Source organism: Rhipicephalus sanguineus, chromosome 4, assembly GCF_013339695.2.
Source record: "Rhipicephalus sanguineus isolate Rsan-2018 chromosome 4, BIME_Rsan_1.4, whole genome shotgun sequence".
NCBI lineage: Eukaryota > Metazoa > Arthropoda > Arachnida > Ixodida > Ixodidae > Rhipicephalus > Rhipicephalus sanguineus.
The window spans coordinates 182,423,045-182,446,921 of NC_051179.1; the positions used below are offsets into that span (position 1 = coordinate 182,423,045).

The 23,877-nt window shown below is 47.4% G+C and overlaps 1 protein-coding gene across 1 annotated transcript in view; it reads left to right on the forward strand.

Moving 5' to 3' along the window:
- Nucleotides 1–6,461: 6,461 nt before the first annotated feature.
- The window catches only part of LOC119390948 (sodium-dependent serotonin transporter), a 256,502-nt gene continuing 239,086 nt past the window's right edge, over nt 6,462–23,877 (forward strand). The window contains exon 1 of the mRNA XM_037658659.2: nt 6,462–6,699. Within this exon, the coding sequence (XP_037514587.2) occupies nt 6,462–6,699 (238 nt within the window). The remainder of the gene's footprint in view (nt 6,700–23,877) is intronic.

The window sequence follows — 23,877 nt, forward strand, 5'->3', positions numbered from 1 at the left end:
TGAAACGTTCCCCTCGCAGTGCTCTTGGATGGATGGATGGATCCTATGAGGGTCCCCTTTATAACGGGGCGGGGACATGTGTGCCAGCAGGATCGAAAAACCCCCCCCGCCGTTGCTACGACCGTCCGATTCAGCGCATTTCCAAAAGAATGGTAATTTCGTCAACGCTTTAACACACGGCGAGGTAGTGGCTTTAGCCCAAGCCTAGCTGATAACGTCCATTCATATCGAAAAATAGCTCTCCGACGCTCCCCTGGCTGTCGCATCGCGTTCTCCGCTCGCCCTGTGAGAAATAACGGCCAGGCTAGAGGGAAGACTCGACGCGCGTAGCGTTTCTCAGCATTTCAGGACGCTTTGACTGAGTGCATATCGAGTATCAGTGTTTATTATGTGCTTGTGGATGACATATTTGCAGGGGATTCACCATATACGGTGTCCACGTATATGTTACGAGCTTCAGCTACCGCAAGGGTTAAATCATGATCATGGGCGTTCATGATCATCTCATGATCATGAGATGTGCTACTGGGCGTCAGCGTGAGTGCGTCCACATTAAGCGATATGCTATACCTGCCAAGCAACAGTAGACAATGTATAGGCTCCATATACCAATGCACTATAAACAATCAACTACTTATGTGAAGACACGGACGTTAAACCCCAGATATTATTGTTATGTGAAGACACGTGTCACTTTTGTGTTATACCGATTTTTATGGCATTGGGCTCAGCCATCTCTTTTTGTTATAGCCGGTGTACGTATGCGATTGCAAGCATCGGATATTTTTTTCATCTCCCTGGTTGCTACTTCGCGTCATCATGCTTGTGCTGTGTGCTCCGCTTGAGACAGTAAGTCGACAACTTCGTTGCGCTGCGCTGCAAGAACAAAAAGTGATTGAACGGTTGTTGCTTTAGTTCCTGTAGTCGAAACAAGCCACCGGTCGTCCGTCTGCTTCGATCTTGATGTCGCCATATTTCGACGGGTGAGTGATGCTTAGAGCTTTGTATATGTATACTCTAAGCAAATGCCACAATCACTCGCTTGCCAATTCGTATTTCCATGTGGTTGCACTTTACGCGCCACACTGAACTGCCTTTGTTTTCGTCATTCCTGCGTGATTCGATACGTTATGGCTTAGGAAGGCGTTTTATGAATGATGGGTAAACCATTGCTTGGGGAAGCCTTGGGGATTACTTGACCTACCACGCATAGCTTCATAGGTCAGTCAATACAAGCTTTTCTTGAATAAACTGGACGGAATACAAAAGCATGCGGCGCGCTTTATATTTGAGTAGGACGTTATTGCGGGCTAGTTCCTTCGCACTTTTGAGGACTGGAGGAATGAGCGAGGTGCGCCCGTGGTGTCTTGCTCGTACCTTCCACCTGCCCTGTTTATTTGTTTTTTTTTGGGGGGGGGGGAGCTGGGCGGTGCTGTTTTAAACTGGCTTTATATATGCGAAATATGCAAAAGATGACTCAGATTAATGTTATAATTCTGTGACTGAAAGACATTGCACAAACTAAGACCTGAAAGTAGATTAAAGTTTCTTTTTAAATTAGCGGAAGGCAATTATAACGTCAACAAAAAACGACTACTTACAAGAAACCGGGAAACGAACCGGTCTAAAGGAGAAGTCAACGACGACTGCTCCAGTATTACTTTGCTCCAGCAAATATGAGGCGGCATTTTTTTTCCTGATGTAATGGAGGCATGGAAAAGGTTGGTGAATTATGTAGCAAATACCAATTATTCCGAAAAAACTTATGCGCTTACTGAATCAGTGATTTATTATAATTATTAACCCGAGCTTTAGTTATCGCTATTAGGATACAAATGTGTCTTGTTATAACTGCGTAATTTATGGACGCAACATGTTGCATAACTGTGTGTCTAACTATTCCATACCAGAGGTCTCTCGCTGTTATGACCCTCAAGAGAGGGTTAATAATATTAACAAAACCATAATTTACAAATCCCTAGTGCTTTGTAAATCATGGCATACATTCGATACAGCGCACGTGCGATTGATGTATCCAATCTAGAGTTTCTTCTTATAGAAAATGCCTCTGTGGCCGTGAATTAGGGCTATGCTGGTGGCGTTAAATCTCATCGATGTAATAATTGTTCTTTTCCTTTCATAGTAAACTTCGCATGAAAGGAAAATAAAGGTGACTGGAATTAAATGTGGTGAACAGGAGCAACGGGGAGCAAGTGGCACTGACCACCTAAATTTTATTTGTTGCCGTTGCCTTTGCTGATGCATTAGGTCGACCTTCGCTTCGTGTGAACGTAATTTCACTTTTATAGGGCCTTTTCTGATTCAGTTACTTAACGAGAGAGAGAGAAAACAAGATAACGAAGGTGGCGCAGTTAACCAGACGGGTTGGCTACTATGCGCAAGCCATAGGGCAAAGGCAGTAAAGGTGAACCGAAAAGAAAACCCACCTGCACACCGTTAATAAACTATGTTATGTACAAAGAACACTATAGCTCTTCAATGGCTGCTAGGGCCGATGGCGGTTTCTGCCACGGTCCAAGAATTTTACTTTTTTTAAGGGGGCAAGTATCTATATTTTGTCTATTTATTTGACACTCTCCCGTCTATTTACTTCACACTGAATTTTTTTTTGCAGATCTGGAGAAGTAGGAGTGCGCATTTGTAATTAGTAAACGCTACTGCAATCCGCAGTCGAGAAGTCCAAGTCTTCACCACGGGCGTCTTCTGCAGGCGCTTGGTAAATAGCGACGCCAAGGGTCCGAGATGACAGGAAGGAGGTGGGGGGAGATTCTTACGCCTGGCCGTGAGTAGCTGAATCGTGTCCGTGGAAATAGGGATCCTCGGGGTTGAGCTGATGTAGTGCGTTCGTACCTTTAAGGGAGTGTTACCAACCAATTTATGGAAAATGCCTTACGTCGTGGTCAAAATTATCCTACTTTACTCTTCACAACTTCCTTATTACCCGACATTCGACCCAACGCCTAAAAATAGCGCGGTGTAACAAAAATGAAGCACATGCGGTAATTTACTGTACGACATGCAAACCTGGGGTGGCGTTGAAGTCGGCAGCTACTTCAGTGGTCTGAAAATTAGTTTCGAAGGGACACTAAACGACTAAACAACATGAAAGGCAGGACGTGGAAAGAGAAAGCGCTCCGGTATTTGTGTGGGAAGAGGATTGACTAACAGTCGAAAAAGAAATAGCAGACTCATAAGAAAGTATACGGCCGCTACTAAACGTCACAGAGGCGGAGAAGCTGTATTGAATAGTAGCGAAGGAAAGATAACCGGTTCTGAGTAACTACCGAAAGGGTAAAGACGAAATAAGCATGAATACATTTTACGATAATTCAAGGGGAAGCGCTTTGCTGTTTAAAGCGAGTTATTGTATCGATGCCTCTACCCTCGAAACATTTCTGCACCTGGCGCGATTTTGCACTGCCTCCGTGATCGGAGGCATTGCTAGCTTTCTGAACCTCACGTGCCTCCGAGATCGGCCCATCTATGACCAAGTGACAATGCCATGTTTTGATGTCATCATTTGACGTCACACTGGCGTCACTGCGACTTCACGAAGACGTCGCAAATTCTGGCGATCTGTGACGTCACGATGACGTCAAGTGGTGACGTCGTTATACCATTACTTTTTTCATCACTCGCGTTGACACCGTCACTTCTTTGTTTCATGAGGCATGTAAGACTTTAATGTTAATAATGGAACGGACCGCCATCGCAAAATTGAAAAACGCTTCCACGCAACGAATGAATGGGAAACGACGGAGAGGGAAAAGAAAAGCTATCCATGAGAAAAAAACAATGCTAGCACAGGGATGTGTGTCGTATGATTTTCGCCCCTGCCTTATGTTGGTGACATGTGAACTGATACAGTTCAAATTTTATTCAAAGCAATATTTAGTTTTTTAACCTGTTTAGAAACGTAACCCTCGGATGTGTTGCGCGGATCGTGCACATTTTTCGCTGATCGATGACTAGTAAAATGTGGAAGTTACCCTACGTCTTAAAAGAAAAACACATTACCGCCCTACAACCCCACGCTGGCCGAAAAATTCTGATAATACCCTACGACAGGGTATAATCAGAAGTTTGGCAACACAGCTTTAAGGCCCCGTGTCGGAGGCCCGGGTTTGGTGTGGGCGTGCCTTTGTTCCCGTCTCCATGTTTTCGCTTTGTGTTTCACATTTACTCTTTCCTGTCCTCCTCTCCATTCCATTTACTTCCTTTTTTTCCTGGCGGCAAGGGTATATCTTGTGTGATATAACCAACCTACGTTATGTCTTATTTGGTTACATAGTGGCCACGTACAGTTGGCATGGCGGGACTCACCTGACAACAACCTCTGGCATGGGCCTTTATTGGGCTCGGTGGTGGCCGAATGGCGTTGTCGCCGAAAACATAATACTATACGTGGCACCTTCGAACCCTTTCGCCACTGATCACCCCCCGTATCTGTATGCCTGTCATCGGTTTACAGATGCTGTTTGAAAGTCGTCAAAAGCACAAGCTTTAAAGGGGTACTGACAAAACAATTTTGGCCTCGCGTTTTTTCGCTGAAATGTGTTGCTGGGGGCCTGTTAGCCATAACACGGCACATCGTTTGCTAGAGCGCGCGACAGATATTTAATTACAGGCTCATGATTACAAACGCTTTCGGTTGCAAAAACGGCAAGCCTCCAGGTGCAACTATCACCACGTAGCGGGTGCGGCGCTCAACCATGTCGTCACACAGAACTTGTGACACACTTCCGCGAGGTCCGCGAGAAGCCGCCGACATGTAGGCTGCTGGAGCGAACGCGGCAAAAAAAAAAGAAACATGGTGGCTATGACGTCATCATAACCTGTTGCATTATGGTCACGTGAGGAAAGTAGGGGGTCACGGAGGGTCACTTTTGAGGGTGTCAATAGCGGGAGGGTGTCGATCGTTCACGCAAACTTCAAGATTCATTTAAAATACCTTGCAAGCTATACTTGCTGCTGATATTTTGCACATGATATACGCATGTTCACGAGAATCGATCACGCACGCTATCTTGGCGGCGAAATTTTGTGTCAGTACCCCTTTAAGCTTTGTAAGGACTGCTTCGAGTCTGCATAATATTGCAAACGTAGTCAAAGTGAAATGCCAGTTAAATCGGTTCTAATTCTGCTGCTTTCAGTCTGACCCTTTGTAGAGCTTTCAGTGCGCTCAATCAGAACGTTGCCTGCCATAGGCCTGTAAACAAGATGATGAGCATCTTTAATTATGTGTGACCTCAAAATGTTCCTTTCTGTGTAAGGATACTAAGCACTGTGAAAGTTAATCCACCTGATAAGTTACCAACTTACTGCTAACATGGCTAACATTTGTGCAAAAGGACAGACTGATGGGCTAGTTGGCAGTGCATAACTCAGAACACTAACGCAAAGAATTACGCGGACGGCGACAGGCAGGGGCGTAGCCAGAAATTTTTTTCGGGGGGGGGGTTCAACCATACTTTATGTATGTTCGTGCGTGCGTTTGTATGTGTGCGTGTATATATACGCAAGCAAAACTGAAAAATTTCGGCGGGGGGGGCTTTGAACCCCCCAACCCCCCCCCCCCCTTGGCTACGCCCCTGGCGACAGGTAAAGGCGGGACGCAGTGTATAACGAGTAGCGTTGTGTCCCGTCTTTACCTGTCGCTGTCTGTGCGATTCTTTGCGCTACTGTTCTGAGTTAACATTTGGGATGATGCAACTATATCGATGGTTCTGAAAAGACGCGCGCATCACTTGTTCTTAGAAGAGGCGATTTGAGAACACAGCTACTTGCGACAAAGTAAGACACCAAAGAACAGCGTGAGAGCGCTGCGCTGCGCCTTGCTAACAAAATTCGTATAGACTAACGAGAGCACTAACTATGGCAATAGTGGCAACTTCTAGGCTGAAAATCACTGCATTGGAATGGCGTTTTTGTACATACAGAAAGAATCGATGTGACACAACGATATTCAATATGCCTTGTAATATGTCCAAATACTGTTCAGTACTGAAGTAGGTGAAATCTTCAAAACGCTGTGGATTGATTGTAATGGCTGCAAAACGAGAAGCAGCCGCTGCTAGTGTAATTTGATTGCGGTAACCCTCATTCGTTGAAATAATGATAACATAACTCGATATCACCGCTTTTTAGATACATTATAATGTAAAACACGGTCGTTGTTATTTTTTGTTCTGTTCTAAATGTGTCTATGCATAATGAGTAGCCATAATATAACATTTGAGGTGTCCAGAGAAATTCATAACGTCATAATGGACCCATTTTAGGTGTCCTTTCTCAATCTGGATGCATGGGCCCTCTTAGCCGGGGGGTCCGAGGTACGCGAGCGAAGAAGCCCCGCCTCCCGGGGCCCGCCTGGCCACGTGACCGAGCCCCGCCTCCCCCAATATCGGTGTGGCGTGGCTGGGGCGCGATGAGTCGGAACCATGGAGCCGCGCGAGCAGCAAGTGGCGGAGTCGGTCCCCCTCCGCACAGGCATGGCTTCTTCGCGAGTCAGCGGTGCGCCCGTAGCCTCAGTGGCGCCTATGACTGTAGTGGTCCTCACTGACGACGGTCGAGAGAAGTGGGACAAGAAGATAGAATTCCTCCTCGCCGTCATCGGTTTTGCGGTAGACCTCGGAAACGTATGGCGATTCCCATATATCTGCTACCGCAACGGCGGAGGTAGGTACGCAAAACACTGTGAATAAGTGTGCCGAATTATTGCAATAGCAGTGGAAACTCAATATTTTAATTCTTCACATTTTGTTTTGTTCTGACAAAAGAACCGTGTGCCTCATAAGGTCTTCTCGGGCTGCCATAATGCTTCAGACGTGGGATAGATTTGATATGAGCCTCAGGCATTAAATACGCCCCAGCAACTCCGGGCGCGTGTTGTTGTCAGAATTGCTGTGTTACACTGGAAAATGTTCTGCACTCATAGAATAACTTGCGTACTAGAAAACAGTATGCAGCTGCCATGATGATTTTGTTTAGGATACTGTATTTATCACATGCCTGTTTCACAATTCTTGTATTGAGACGATATACTTTGATGGATTAGGTGAAATTCTGTATTCCTCTAGGAGTCATTTGTTTGTGGTTCATGCCATATTCATTAATAAATGCTTACTTTTACCTAATGCTTACTTTTCCAAAACACTCTACGTCTATTGAGCAAGTGTATTTGCCCATCAGGGTATGAACCGTAAGGTTAGAAGTGTATGAATTGACGTTACAGCCCATGCACTGTCCATTCCACCTCTCAGATTAGACATCCTCTGAGAATGGTGACTCCGTCTGAGATACGCTCGAACTGTTTATGACGCACAGGAGCAGAAAGATGCGGCTGGTTGCTCCATCCATGCTAGCACCTCAGCGGCTTTTTCCTTTCGTTTATCACTGTCATTCAAGAATGTCTGGGTCACTCCGGCTGCGTTATCTCAACAATATATCTAAGTTATATAAAGGTAAAGGCTGAACTATTTTCTGTGAAGGAGCTTGACATTCACCGGAAGAAGGGAAAGGCACTACATGACAGCACTTGTCAAATTCTACGGCAGGAGAGTCAAAAGGAACAAAATACGAGCAAGATACGTTCACTACATGACGGGCACGGTGACAGCATCGCCACTGATTGTTTTGTGTCTTTTTCAATCAGGAATAGACAGAACACTGAACGCAGGCGTCATTTACCCATAGACTTAGAATTTCTGTGGTTTTACGTGCCCAAACCACGCCATGGTTATGAGGCGCACCGTTGTGCTGCAGTCTCAAAATTTCGACCAGCTTCGGTTCTTTAACGTGCAGCTAAATCTAAGCACATGGGGGTCCAGCATTTCACCTCCATAGAAACGCAATCACCGTGGTCAAGGTTGGACCCGCGTCTTCCGGCTCAGCAGCCGAGCACAGCAGCACCGCGGTGACCCTTGCTCTTAAAAGGTTAAACGGTCCAAATAATAATCAGGTGTTTATTATGACGCTTTCAAACAGCACGTGAGTTCTTAAAAACTAATGCCTGTGCTAATTTTCTGCAAGGGTTTGCAAGGCGGCGCCTACTAGTCAGCGCCTGCTAGCCGCGCCTACCGACTAGTCAGCGCCTGCTGACTGCACAGACTGGGTGTACTCAAAGTATTTAAGGTTAATTCAAAACTGGTTATGTCTCGGAACGCTCTATGTGCGCGACGCTCATTATCTCTTGCGTGCCTGGCTCAGAACAAGGCATCTGAGGCAATGCCCCTGATGAGGCGGCCTGCCTACAGGAGGCAGTTCAATCGTTTGAACATCGGATCTGTCAAGACTTGCCCCCATAGAGCCGGCATTTGTGAAAAGCCTCTTTCCTCGCATAAGGACCAGTACTACGTGGTCGGCCAAGTCACCGATGTGACAAAAGAAATTTCCCCACTCGGTCTGGCCATGTCACCTCCGATGTGCGGGAAATTGTCCACGTCACCAGGCTCGAGTCCTACAACGCTCTATTTACCATAATCCACGTCCACGGCGCAAAGATTGTGCTGTCGTAGTGTTCCCACAAGTCATTATCCTAAAGACTATCTGAAAGGTCGAGAAAAAAGAGGAGGAGGAAGTCAGAGCGCAGAATGACATCTTGTCTTCATGACTGACCATGCTCCTGTTGCGAACACATCTTGTAAATAGTTTCCCGTGCCTGCGTTTCGTAACACGTAAAGACACCGTAAAATAACGGCGCATATATAGCGACGAGTGTCTGGACTCAGAAAAATTTTACGGTACCGCCTTGAGTGGAACTACTCCAACGCAAACCGAACATTGCATTCGTGTGGAGTGGTTCAGTTGCTCCTTAAACATTGTAAGGCGCGCAGGCACTCGCACAAGAGGTGCTAAACAGGCAACACAAACGCCCACTATCAAATGAAAGGGCGCACGATCGAGAAGAAGAATTAGGGCTCAAAACTTATCTGCGTCTTTAGTAGGGCACGTACATATCAATGAGGCGCATCTGCGGGTCTATGAGAGACATATTTATTTCAAAGCTAAAAGCATTTCTCACTTCTTCGCTATGTCACGTAATCAAAGGCTTGCTTATGCATGAGTTTCCGCTACGAACGATATAAGAGTAGCAAACCTGAACCATTAGCCGCGCTTCTTCGTTCTTAGGCCTGTATAAAAATTTATGAAAATGTAACGTGAATATACAGTATCTTCATTGCAACGAATGACTGTATGCCGGTGCTCTAGTCAACGACCTTTCACGCTCCATTAACCTCTACGTAATAACATAACAGCCTATCTGCCGTGCGTGAGAATGGCCGCAGCAGATATCAACCTTATTAGGAAACGCGCAATGAGCCGGTGGCGCCGCGATGCTGGAATGAAAGAAAGCGGCTCGCGTTCTTCGTGCAGCAGCCAACTCACGAGGGGAGTGGCGTCAATTTGTTAGCGGTGCTTCGCAATGTCGCGTATGAATTGCTGTGTCGTAAACTGTGCCGATACATATAATAACTACCCACCTGGAACAAAGTATTACAGCGAAAGCAGTTATGAGATCACAAGGGCCGTTTTTGGCGCCGTAGTTGTCCGCCGCCGCCGCCACCGTCGCCGCTGGTGTCCGTAACCACCTATCGCGCGAAATAAGAAAAAGAAAACTAAATACGAAAAAATATCCTGGATCGAACGAGGATCGAACCTGGGCCGTCTGCCTGGGAGCCCAGTGTTCTACCTCAGAGCCACGCCGGTGCTTGAACTGCGTTGCAAAAAGACCCTATACAGGCTTCATGAGGGAAGGAACCGCATTAACATGTGAAATGTAGTGTGGTAGAAGAGTAAATAACAACCAGGCGTCACAGAACGCGAATTCTGTACCCGGACGTCACACAATGCGAATTGCGCAACGAGTGGGTTGTTGAATGCTTCCAACCAATTACAGAGGCCTCCGCCATAATTATTCATCGTCATCAGCCACAGCATCAACAAAGTGCACATAATGCCTACAGATGTTTAGCGAGTACCACGGTTCTCCGCAGAATGATGAAAAAATTGCATAGTAGCTGTTTCCATACTTCACGAAAATTATGATATATTGCGTAGTGGGTTCCTCGCAAGTGCACTTCTATTGGTTGCCAAGGAAGCCCATAAGGCTCCCATAATCGATTTCCTCAGGGTCTCATAAAGTTAATTCCCTGTCTCTCGCTCCGTTTCTCCGGTTACCGTATGTTATAAAGCGTGGTGGAACAGTGAAGTAACGACAGGGCGTCACACAATGTCAATCACGTAACTAGTGGTTAGTTTAAAGCTTCCAACCCATTAAAAGAGGGCTCAGCCATAATTCTTCATCGTCATCAACCGTCGCATCAACAAAGTGGACATAATGCCTTAAAGATAGTACCTCGCGTCTCCGCAGAATAGCGAATAGCCCTTCCCAACTTCCCAAAATTATGATTTGTGGCGTAAGGGGTACGTTGCTAATGTACTTGTATTATCAATCACAAGAGAGTTTATAACGGCCTCTAGAAAGCCACTCTTCCAGCTTTCGCTGTGACTATGCTGCGCTTTCTGCGCAGGCCTGGCGTTCTTTTTCAGTTTTCCGCCGTGACCATGCTTCAGAAACCAGCGGGAACACTGGATGCCCAACGTACACCGCGTAAAGTGCATGCTGTAGCTAGTACGCTGTGAATTTACGCTCCGCGCAAGTTAACTGTTAGTTTTACAGCGCCAGTCGGCAAAGTGTTCTCGAGTCTGCAGTCTACATTTCATTCGCGGAACTCCATCGACAGATCCAGCAATTCTTTCTCGTACACTGCTGCCCTTTTTCAGTCCGAGCAACGTCTACAAACCGAGTTGAACTGCAGCACAGAAAACTTTTAAACTAAACTAAACTACTAAATGCAACACGCGCAGTTCGGCGATCTCACGCTTTACTTGCGCCCATCGCAGTGGGCTGTCTCACACGTCATACACAGATATCATTTGCTCCACAATAAGCAAGCAAAATTACAAGACTGCATACAAACGTCCGTGGTGACGACCTATGCTTGCATGTTTACGCTGGCCTGCCGCACGAATCGCCCTTTCAAAACACTCTCTCACAAGTCAATGTTTTCTGTCCCATCAAAAATATGATTAATTCTGTATAATTTATGTCCTTTCTCTTCGTTTGAGGCCCTAAAAGAATCCTGCAGTGCTAACTTTCTGAAAGCCTACACGCTTCATGAAGCATGTCGCCTTCGCGCACACGCACTTGCGTACAGCTCGGGCGTAGCAGACGGAGATACAATTCGTAGCACTCGAGTAGGAAATAAAGTAGCCGCCAGTGGCCACTCGTGGGGCTAGCGGGGCACTGGCGCAGTGAACTGTTGCGCCACCTGTAGGTGCTGCCCGTTCCACATCTACCTCACCAGCAGTACGAATGAATTTGAATTCAAACGTCGATTGCGCTATTTGGAAGCATATCGCCAAGGGCGCCTTGTTAGGAAAGATCATTAGCAAAACAACGCGCTCACAAATAAGATCCTTGCGAACAAAAATTGCACCAAGTGCAGTGCAGCGTCAAGATGGTTTACGACATCGCTCACCGATCGATGCCACAACCATGATATGCAGTGCGACAGCGGCCGGTGCCCACCATGATACCATGACGGGAGGGTGTACAAAAGTTGCACAGAAGCAAAGAGCGTAAGCCGCGGTCGCGTGGTGCTTCGACTCGCAATGACGAGGCACCTGTTCCACGTCCTTGTCGGCCCAGTGATGCCGTATTTTAGCGCAGACAGCCGTAAAACGCCAAAATGTTGATTGCAGCATGTCCTGGCGAACGTGAGTGAGACGTCATCCGAAAGCTTGAATCAAAACTAAAGTTACGCGGTACGCGAAGGTTTTATCGCCATTAAAAAGACTAAAACAATCACCACCCAAGCACTCCGTACATATGGTTAAGCAGCAAAGCTGAAGCGTGTGGATCCGGTGTTAAGCAATACGTTAATTCCGACGTTGTATTGAAGCGTTTCTCAATTTTTGGCATGACTTGAACGGCGATATCCGCCGGTCATTGATGATGCTGAGGATGACATCGAAGAGCTTGTTGACGTGTACTGCACACGCCTCAGGATCATTTTTCAAAGTTAGACGCGTTCAAGGAACGCCATCTCCTACACGAACCAGCGTTGCGTGTCGTCGCCGTGTACCCTGATGCGTTCGAGCAGCTCAATTAGCGGTCTAAATGAACTTCGGGGGCACACAAACTTAGAAATGCCGTTGGCTTGCCGGGTCACGTTGTCACTGCGAACACCTCCTTCTTGCGTTCCAGCCAGCAATGGACCTTCTCCACAGCAATGGCGATGGAGAAGGTCATCTCTTGTAGATGCCGCGCAATAAGAAAAAGGTAGCTCCTAGCAGAAAGCATACGGCGCATCTTCCGAACAAGCAAGTGCGATCGTGTCTGTGGTTGCAGTTCATCGAAGCTGCTGTCAGTTCATCAGGGCTGCATTCAAGAAAAATAGGAGGTCCGCTGTCCATGACCACTTGAACTGCGCAGAAAACGGTGGCGAGGGCTTCGGCATTGGGACTGGTGCTCTGACCTCTGACCCACCAAGAATTTCTATCCCGCACGAACTTCAATTTGACGACTGGTTGACATTACAAGACGAGTAGCAGCTGTACAATGTCAGCGTTGAGCTTTGTATCATTGAGGAGGACATAGTTCTGGCAGAGATAAACCAGCATGCGCTGTGAAGCGTCAAACACAGCACGAAGCTCTGTCGCGATTGCATCTTGGCGGATGACTGCACGGTGAGGCGCATCATATGCATTCTCTTGTGACTGTCGTTCTTCAACTCGCTTTGCCTGTTCTTCCTTAAAATCCGCTCTGATTGCCGCGTCATACTGCTTCAGGAGTTCGGGCTGTTCCTGGAACCTGCCGAATTGCGCTAGCAGATAGCGCTTACAAAGAGGGTTCAACTTAAATTGAGGACGACGCAGCGAGCGATGGAAAGGAAAATGATAGGTGTAACCTTAAGAGACAGGAAGAGAGCAGAGTGGGTCAGGGAAGAAACGGGGGCTAAGGATATCATAGTTGAAATCAAGAAGAAGAAATGGATATGGGCCGGGCACGTAGCACGTCGGTAGGATAACCGGTGGTCATTAAGGGTAACTGACTGGATTCCAAGAGATGGCAAACGCGTGAGGGGGAGACAAAAAATTAGGTGGGTAGATGAGATTAAGAAGTTTGTAGGTATAACGTGGCAGCAGAAAGCACAGGACCGGGTTGATTGGCGGAACATGGGAGAGGCCTTTGCCCTGCAGTAGGCGTAGACAGGCTGATGATGATGATGATGATGATGATGATGATGATGATAGCGCTCGGCTAATCTTCGACTAAACTGCCTGAAGGTATCCCTGGAACTTGCGTCTCCGGCGCACTTGGTTGCACCCATATAAGTCCACGGTGCTCTCTTCAAGTATATCAAGTGCTGGCAGAGCCTTGTCCTTTTCCTCAGTGGATGGCTTCACTCCGATGACGTCGAGGCGCCGCATTGTAGAAGGATTGAAGTGAGTATGGGAAGTCGTGCTGCAGTTCAGGAATAGAGCGCTGGTAGCTGTTGAACTTCCTGCGAGTTCCAGAGTTCCCTGAATGGTCCACCCGAACTTGGTATCCACGGCCGTCAGATCACTGGACAAGCGATCCATCCTTCCAGTTGCTACCTTCCAGTTGACGTCGGAACTAAGTAACACACTTATTCAATAAGATGGTGTACTGGGGCAGTTGGTGGAACACACTGTAGAATGTATGAGCGGAAAACAGCAGGAATAGAAGGAACGAACTTCACAGGACAGACGCTTTTGAGCGTCTGTCCTGTCAAGTTCATTTCTTCTATTCCTGCGGTTTTCCACTCATATAATCTACAATACCACATTTATTTTCTGTGGGTGCTATGTGTCGGGATAAACGTTGTCCGCAACGTCCTAGTTATTCTCGCGCAGACGCTCCAATACTGTTCTGCTGATAGGCGGGCTTGTGACCGTACACGCTTCGGATATCTCCAAGGCCTCCACGGTTACCGCGTGTCCCTACGTTGGCCTCGAAGAGTCAAAGCTACCCGCCGACTGCACATTACTTGGCGGGGCTTTCAGTGGCCGAACTTAAGCAAGGAAAGTTCCTTGTTTCCGATAATCGGGCATCTGAGGTCCTTTGAGACGTCCGCTCAAATAAGTGTGCGCTGGCTTCCGCTCTCGAGAAGGATGCGTACGAGACGCCTCCGCGACCCGCACTCAACCCACACTCGTCCTGTCTGCAGAAGTACTGCGTTGATTCCACTCAGGGCGCTTGGGACAGATGTCACTGGAGGCGTGCTGGTGTCTCGTCCGGCGATGCGTGGCTCGGCCTGATCAACTGTCGTCACTTTTGTACGGCCTGATGCAGCTGGGTTGAACAACTCACTGAGGACGGTCAAATGTAGACGATGGTACTTGCTGCACGTGATGTTCGGTGACAGTCGGCAAAAACGAGCCACGTGGTTCCGCCTGCCGCAACGGTAGCAGCATCGAGCACTGCGCAAGCGAGCACTTTTTTCATCCGCCGAGAGCTGTACGTTGCATTCCGCGATGGGGTGATGATAACTGTTGCATACGGGGCACGCGTTTTCCGAAACTGCAACAGATTCGGCAGCAAGTGCAGATGCCGTTGGCAGATGTCCCACTGGTGCTGGCGGAGGTTGGACGTCCTCTTTAGGTATCAAACGCGAGGAAACTGACGCCGTTCGTTCTAGCCTGCCTTTCTCTCTGATCTCAACCTGGACACGCAGAAAAAATAACATTTCTGCAGCCTGTCGAGCTCTCTCTTCAGGGGCGCCTTCTGGCGATAGAGTATCGCGAGGTCGCCAGGCAGGCACTTCATTAGGACGCTGTAGAGGACAACATTGTACTGGTCAGGTGAGACGCCCAAACCGGTTAATGTGGAGGCCCGAAACTGGACTTTGTCGTAGGGTAGCCGAAGTTTTTCAACCTCTGCCGAAGACTGGACTGGTGCCAAGGCGAGGAGGTGGTCAACGTGCTTGTTTATGAGCAAGTCGTGTCGACGAAACCACTCCGTCAAAGTCTTCATGGCGATGCTGTAATTATCTTCGGTCAGTCAAATACCTTCAATTGCTCTCTTGTCTGCACCAGTCAAATATGACAGCAGGTACTTAAACTTCTCAACCTGCAGACGTTCTTCATTGAGATGTGTAGTGGCGCTGAAGTGGTCCCAAAAGGACTGCCGATCGCGAAGCGCGTCGGAAAACGAAGGGATCTGCGAGTTATCTCTACTACTCAAGGTGAAGAGTTACTGACCTCGTTGTGTGCTGAGGTGCTGGCACCACCAGCGTTGGCGTTCGGTAATGTAGCCTCCGGCCTTGAAGTACTCGTTGCCGTCGCTTTTAAATGCGAAGCATTTCTTAGCGAACTTCTGCGACTTTGAGCATATCTATCTATCTATCTATCTATCTATCTATCTATCTATCTATCTATCTATCTATCTATCTATCTATCTATCTATCTATCTATCTATCTATCTATCTATCTATCTATCTAGCCGCCTGCGACTTTGTGCTCTCCTGCTCGTTTCGTTAATCGAATATACACCAAAATTGGTATGGCATACCATGACTGTATGACAAACATGAATGACAAGTCATAACATGAAAATCATGACATGCATGTCATGAACGACATGATATACATGCCGCAGTCTTGGTGCTCTTACGGCCGTTTCGTTAACTTGATACATACCAAAATTGATACTGCGTGACAAGAGTGTATGATGAACATAACTGACAGGTCCTAACGTGCAAATCATGACACACATGTCATGTACAGCATGATATACATGCCACGCTCATGGTGCCGTCGCGGCCGTTTCGCTAGCTTGATATATAACAACATTGGTACTACGCGACGTTACTGTGTAACGAACATAAATAGCATGAGTTGACATGAAAATCATGACACGCATGTCATGTACAGCATGACTTACGAGCCACGCTCATGGTCCGCTGGCGGCCGTTTCGCTAGCTTGATATATACTAAAATTGGTATTTTGCGACATGACTGTATGACGAACATAAATAGCACGAGTTAACATGAAAACCATGACACGCATGTCATGTACAGCATGACTTATGTGCCACGCTCATGGTGCGCTGGTGGCCGTATTGCTGGCTTGATCTACCCCGAAATTGGTATTGCGTTACGTTACTGTGTAACGAACATAAATAACACGAGTTAACATGAAAATCATGACACGCATGTCATGTACAGCAGGAGTTACGTGCCACACTCATGGTGCGCTGGCGGCCGTTTCGTTAGCTTGATCTACCCCGGAATTGGTATTGTGCGACGTGACTGTGTGGCGAACATAAATAACACGACTTAACATGAAAATCATGAGAAGCATGTCATGTACAGCATGACTTACGTGCCGCGCTCATGGTGCGCAGGCGGCCGTTTCGCTAGCTTGATATACACCAAAATTGGTATCTTGCTACGTGACTGTGTGACGAACATAAATACCACCAGCTAATATGAAAATCATGACATGCATGTCACGTACAGCATGACTTACGTGCCACGCTCATGGTGCTCTGGCGGCCGCTTCGCTAGCTTGATCTACCCCGAAATTGGTATTGCGCGACGTTACTGTGTAACGAACATAACATGAGTGGCACGCATTTTCCTCAATGATAGACAAGACGATGTATGAGCTCTTTGCTGACTGCTTCGCATTACATCGATTCCCAAAATGCGTGGGATCTGGCGGCTTTTTTTGCAGCCTCTCGAAGAAAGAACCGCGCTCGGGACACGGCGTAAGACACCTTTCGGTCGTATTCGTCCGCGGCCTCGAGTTCTTCCTCATAAGCATCGTCATCACTAGCGTCGAAGATTTCCTTGTTGAGGTTCAGACTATTTTTTGTGTTCCGCTTAATTCGTTAGTTAGTGAAGATTTCTCTTTGTGCATGGCGACAGCGCACCTGGCGCTTCCAGCAAGATGCTAAACCCTCTCTGCTTTGTCGTTCAGGTGTTGACTGCGTGGCTCTACCTGGAGTCGATGCCGACCGCCTGGGCAACTCCAGATTATATATTAAACCCCGATTACAGCGGCAGCGTTAACGTTTCATCGAAAGCATTAATTAATTATCTTCGGAAGCAACAAAGTTAGGTAAATATTTCCTATGGGAAAGCTGTAGATTGGTCTGTCGAACACCCAATGAAAAAGTTCCTAACTTTATATCTATTCATAATAGGTGTTTTTCAGATTAATGCGCATGCCCGCGAAATAAAAAAAAAAAACACATGACATACGCGCTGGCGCGCCGCGATTGCAGTGCTCTCAAACTTCGCGCGTACGAACTAACACCGCTTTTAGCCGGATGTACCGCCGCCTGAAAGACGACAGGTGGAAGGCGAAGACATTGGTTGGGTGATTTACGCCAGCGATATCGCTTCCGTCGCGGCAATTCATGATTGCGATAAGCACTGCACAGGCAGTGAGTCTCGTTTGCGCTGCCGTAAGGAACGGTTGCGTGATTTCGCGATAGCTGTAAGGAAAATCAATATGCCCGAAAAAAGAAAAGCTTTTTGAAAACGATGACAATGACGGTATAACGGACACCTCGATGGCCATAGACCGGTTTTTTTAATGGTGTTATGTTTATTTGGCGACATGCGTTTTCACAAAACGTACTCGAAAAGGTCACCTTGTGTTGCGACACAACGCTGGGACCTTTTGAGCAAGTACGCTGTCACTGCCTTGAATACGACTGATGAAATGCCACGGCATACTTCAGCTTTCCTTCCCTGCAAGTCTTCTGGGGTCGTCGCTTTTCTGTTGTAGACGCGATCCTTAATGTAGCCCCCCCCCAAAAAAAAAAGTCAAGAGCGTTAAGGTCGGGCGACCTTGCCGGCCACTGTACGGGCGCGTTTATCCCAATCCACTGCCCTGGAAAGTTCACATCAAGCCACGCGCGTGCTTCGCTAGAGCTGTGGGCTGGCGCCCCGTCATGCTGATACCACATCGCGCCAAGCCCAGCCCGCGGCATGTCGCAGCGGAAGTCTTCCAACAGGCCCTTTAAGAATCTCACTTACGTTTCTCCAGCCAGTTAGTGTGTTGTTGAAAAATACTGGGCCAATAATTTTGCTGTCATGTATGCCACACCAAACACTAAAAGACCATTGATATTGGTGGCGGGATTTTCCGAGCCAGCATAGATTTCGGTCACTCCAGTAGTGTGCATTGTGGAGATTTGCTTGAGAATTTCGGGAAAAGGTGGCCTCGTTTGTCCAGAGTGCCTTGTCTAGAAAATCACTGTCCTGTTCCACTTGAATCAAAATCCAATTCACCAAGTCGAGTCTGTTTTGAAGATCCCTGGGCTCCAGGCAATGACGCAAATGCGCATGACAGGGGTGCAGTCCAACTACTTGCAAAATCCTGCAGACAGTTGATTAGGACACTCCGGTCTCTGCGCTCACGCTACGTGAGCTAGCGTGTGGATTCATCGCCATATACGCCAACACATTGGAGCGCAGCTCGTCACTTATGGGTGAAGCTTTTTGGCGTTTCTTTACAAATCAGCCATTTTGCTTCAATGATTCATAATTATTCACTATGATTATCGGACTAGATCGCGTGCCAGGGTGCTAGGTGCGAATATTCTTGCAGCCTGCCGTCTCTGTCCACCTGCAGCGCCTAGGGCAAGAACCATGTGTGCTTTTTGTTTGTGCGAATAAGGCATCGCAGTCGAAAGAACTTCGCTTGAACACCCGACACACGAGTTTGTCGCTTTCCGGAACTGGTGCGTCTGTCAATCGCTTTAGGCAGCTCGAGCGATAACGGTGATGATTTAGATCGCACGACCACCTGCTGCTTCACAGCCCTGTCGCTTCTATGCGGCGATAAACCCGGCTAAATGCGGTGTTAGTTCGCACGCAGAAAGTTTGAGAGCACTGCAGTCGCTGCGCGCAAGCGCGTATGTCACGTGGTTTTTATTTGTATTTCGTGGTTATCTGCAGTAATCTGGAAAACACTAATTTTGAATAGATAGAAATGCAGAATTTTTTTTAATTGGGTGTTTGACAGACCACACTACATTTTTTCTATGGGAATTATTTGCCTAACTTTGTTTCTACCGAAGTTAATCAATTAATCTTGACTAATTAACCAATTAAGCGGAACGCAAAAATTAGTCCAACTCACTCAATACGATAGGAAGAAAACTGCATTTAGTCGCGTGGTCTTAGGGCGCATCGTAGTATTTTTGAAGCCTGGCTAAAGATATCTGGGGCACCCTGTGTGTGTGTATATATATATATGTTTTTGTATTGACAAAAACATTCGGCAGATCCCACGTACCGTGGGAATCGATATTATGCGAAGTATGCGCAGGAAGATGACTGTGTCGCAATTTTTCACATTGGGCGAAACGTTACCAAATGAACCTAGAGAAATGTGCAAATGGTATGCGCACACACATATTTTGAAGAGTCGCACATGTGTTATATAACCAGCTCTTTACATTTGCTTAACGATGCCAACAGCAGCATAGGTGTTACCAACACCAGACGCAGTAAGCTGATATGTAGTGCTTATATTCTTCAATACTGAGTAGCGCGAACTCGAATAGGAGAATGGAGGAACACAGATGCACAGGACAGGCTCTACTCACAACTAAGCTTTATTCAGAAAACATTCCCTAGATATATACCCCGCTGAATGGCACGAGCGGGCGCGCTGCACGTACAGACGGGTCCACTCTTAAAGAGAACACTTGCGTGCCGGACGTATCCGGATTTCGTTCTCTCGCAAAAGCATAGTGGCTTCAGTTTGCATAATACTACTGGCGGTTGAGAGTTCTGACTCCTTTTGACAGACTAGTGCCATGTACAAATATTATTTCTACATCAACCTACCGCTATGGGGCCAACAATATGAAAGGTGCTAATTCAAGTGTTCTGTTTAACTGTGGACCCGACTGTACCTTACAGTCACAGTTGCAATTGTGTGAGTTGCGTTATAGTTGTTATGCAATGCTTATACTTATCCGTTATGACGGAGAACGCACGCACGTTACACGAACCCGTGTGCATATGTGGAAGGGGTTCTTGGCAGTGCTTGAATAAGGTTATCATCACCGTGATCAGTGAGCACCAGCATCTGGACAGGCCTTGTCATCAGATCCGTTCGGGATCGCGGCTATGAACGGTGTAAGTGTAGAGCTGGTGGAAACCGCGGATGGCTTTTACAAAGAAATTATCTGTGATGCCTCCTGTCCTGGAGGTGGTAGCGAGGTCTTGTGATGCCCTGTCCACATCCAAGCCGTCTTTCATGCCGTGTAAGACCCAGGCGTTGTTGGGTTTCGATAAATCAATGCTGAAGACACCCGTAATAACGAGGGACATGGTCCTCTCCGCAGAGTTATTGTAGGAGGCATTGACCCCGGTTATTGCGTAATCTACGCGGTCGACGTTGCGGACCACTTGGACGAGTCGATGGTAGCTCAGCGTCTTCCAGGGGTGCTCTGTCTTCAGCTCCCTAACTTTCCTTGCGTCGGCCGCTGTGGTGTAGTAGTTACGGTACTCGGCTGCCGACCCGAAGATCGCGGGTTCGATCCCGGCCGCGGCGGTCGCATTTCGATGGTGGCGAAATGGTAGAGGCCCGTGTACCCTGTGATGCAGTGCGCGTTAAAGAATACGAGATGATCAAAATTTCTGGAGCCCTTCACTACGGCGTCTCTCATAACCATATCGTGGTTTTAGGACGTAAATCCCCAACAGCCAGGATGGACCTACTTGGAGGACGACCCACATGAAGGCGCTCGAGAGGCCGACTCAGTACACAGTTTCAAGGGTTCGCTACAGTTTTCATCTTTTGAAACCGTTGTTTCGGGAGATACAGCAGCAGAAAATACATGATCATGACACCACGAGCGGCGGCGGCGGAATCGCCCGGCTGTGCCAAAGCAAGATGCGTTGGGGCACGCCGACTCACTGCTGCTCCACCTTCTCCTACTTCCAACCTTCTCGGCAGTCTTAATCCAAACCATGCTCTTGGGGAGCGCGTATTTGTAAAGGCCGCGAGCTTTGTCGTGCTGCACGGGTAGTTTGCGATTGCGCCGATGCGAGTCGCCGCCGACTCCTTTGTCGCCATGTTGTAATTGCAGCCGGTTGTTTACATCCCGTGGCTTATAAGATATCGCAGCCAAAGTACGGCTTCCCGTGAAGCAGAAAGTCGTTCCGTTATCGCATGGCAGAAAAATTGGTTTTGTGCCGATTTTTCGCTGCCGGCTCGCGGCGTGCTTTTCCGGACGCTTAGGCGGCGAAGCGAGCGGATTTCCTGTCGATTTTTACGCTTTCGCTCTCCTTGAGGCCAAATGTGAACGCGCCTTAAGCGTCAATGTGCGTGCATCCATGTCAAACAGTGCTAAAGCCTACATAAGACAGACACTGTGAAAGCTCCGATATATCAAAGCACAATAAACAATCAACTACTTCTGTGAAGACACGTTCCATTTTCGTAAGACGGATAGATCAGCCATGTTTTTTTAACACGAAAGTGTTTTATGCCGGGGTCCACGAAGATTTTAGTGACGTATTTCCGTCACGGAAATGACGTCGAAAAAATATGCCCGATCAGATGGCAAAGAAAAAAAGGTAACTTCAACGGGCATCGAACCACGACCGCTCGGTCTGCAACAACAGATGCCGGGCACGCTATCCATTGCTCCACGGTCACAGACTCTGGAGGCTTTACGAACGCGCCTTTTATATCTACCATTCTTCCGGTCGGCTGGGTGGTATTGACCTCTGGGAGTGGTAAGGTAAAGTAATTCGTCATTGCTGTGGCCTCCGCGACTAGCCACTGCAACGCGTTACGCGTCCGTCCCATTCGGCGCGTTTTCAATAAAAGTGTAATTTTGTCAATGCCTTAACACACCGCGAGGTGGCGACCTTTGCCCAAGCGTCGTAAAGTCGGCCTCGCTCATAGCATCACGCTAATACAAACCAAAAAATCACAGCATATCCACGGAGTGAATGATGATGAGTGGGCGAAGCTGCAGAGGTTCATCGGTAAACCGTGAATCTTCCGTGAATTTTGCTCAGTACATCATCACCGACGTGAGATCGGGCACGTTTATACTAAAGTTTCGATGAGTTATGACGACTTGCAGCTCAATTTAATTTTACATGTACGCTGTGAATTTTCATTGTTTAGAAAACCATTGCTTTAGAAAACATCTGGCGTCTTTCGTTAAGCAGCTGGCGTCTTTTCGTTTTGCTTTAGAAACATCTGGCGTTCTTTCGTTTTGCTTTTAGAAAACATCTGGCGTCTTCCGTTGGTTTATTTCATCAATCAACGGCGTTTTGAACAAAATTTTTATTGTTTAATCACGCACAGGAGAAATCTCACCAGGCACTACCTTGGAGGTAAACAATGGCTGCTAATGGGAATGAGAGACAGAAGAAGTCGGCTTTTAGCTAACACTTACACTTCTACTTCTACTAACGTTTCCTACTGGAACATGCCAATGGCTGCTAATGGGGAATGAGAGACAGAAGAATTCGGCTTTTAGTTAACGCGCACGCTGCGAATTTTTTATTGTTCAACAACGCACAGGAAAAATCTCCCACCGGCACCACCTTGGAGGTCAAGATCTGGTACTAGCGTTACGACTGGTTACGCACTACGACTACGACAACTACGAGGGACGAACGGGTGCCGCTTTAAGGAGCTTCGCCCCTAAAATAGCTCTGCGACTCGTGCCTGCCTGACCTGGCTGTAACATCGCGTTCCATGCTCACGCGCTCGCCCCGAGAAAAAAATCACAGCATATCCACGGAGTGAATGATGATGAGTGGGCGAGGCTGCGGAGGTTCATCGGTAAACCGTGAATCTTCCGTGAATTCTGCCCAGTACATCATCACCGACGTGAGATCGGGCGCGTTTATACTAAAGGTTCGATTAGTTATGACGACTTGCAGCTCACTTTAATTTTACATGTACGCTGTGAATTTTCATTGTTTAGAAAACCATTGCTTTAGAAAACATCTGACGTCTTTCGTTAAGCAGCTGGCGTCTTTTCGTTTTGCTTTAGAAACATCTGGCGTTCTTTCGTTTTGCTTTTACAAAACATCTGGCGTCTTTCGTTGGTTTATTTCATCAATCAACGGCGTTTTGAACAAAATTTTTATTGTTTAATCACGCACAGGAGAAATCTCACCAGGTACTACCTTGGAGGTAAACAATGGCTGCTAATGGGAATGAGAGACAGAAGAAGTCGGCTTTTAGCTAACACTTACACTTCTACTTCTACTAACGTTTCCTACTGGAACATGACAATGGCTGCTAATGGGGAATGAGAGACAGAAGAATTCGGCTTTTAGTTAACGCGCACGCTGCGAATTTTTTATTGTTCAACAACGCACAGGAAAAATCTCCCACCGGCACCACCTTGGAGGTCAAAGCGTAAGACTGGTTACGCACTACGACTACTACGACTACGACTACGAGGGACGAACGGGTGCCGCCTTAAGGAGCTTCGCCCCTGAAATAGCGGCCGGGCTACCGGGGCTGCACGACGCGCTTTGCGTTTCCCTCTAGTCCGGCCGTGGTGTTCAATCACATTTTAACATGCCGCGTGATGGCGACCAAGTTCTGCGTCCAATATGCGACGCTCGTCTGGCTGTCCCACCTCGTTCTCTGATTACGCTTTCACCGTTAGCTACTACAGCTACCACAAGGGTTTGTTTAATCATTTAACATGGACGTTTGTCGTCGGGATGGAGATGTGCCACCAATCATCAAAGTGGCTGCATACACGTTAAACGGTGCTATAGCTGCCAGACATCCATATACATTGTGTAAAC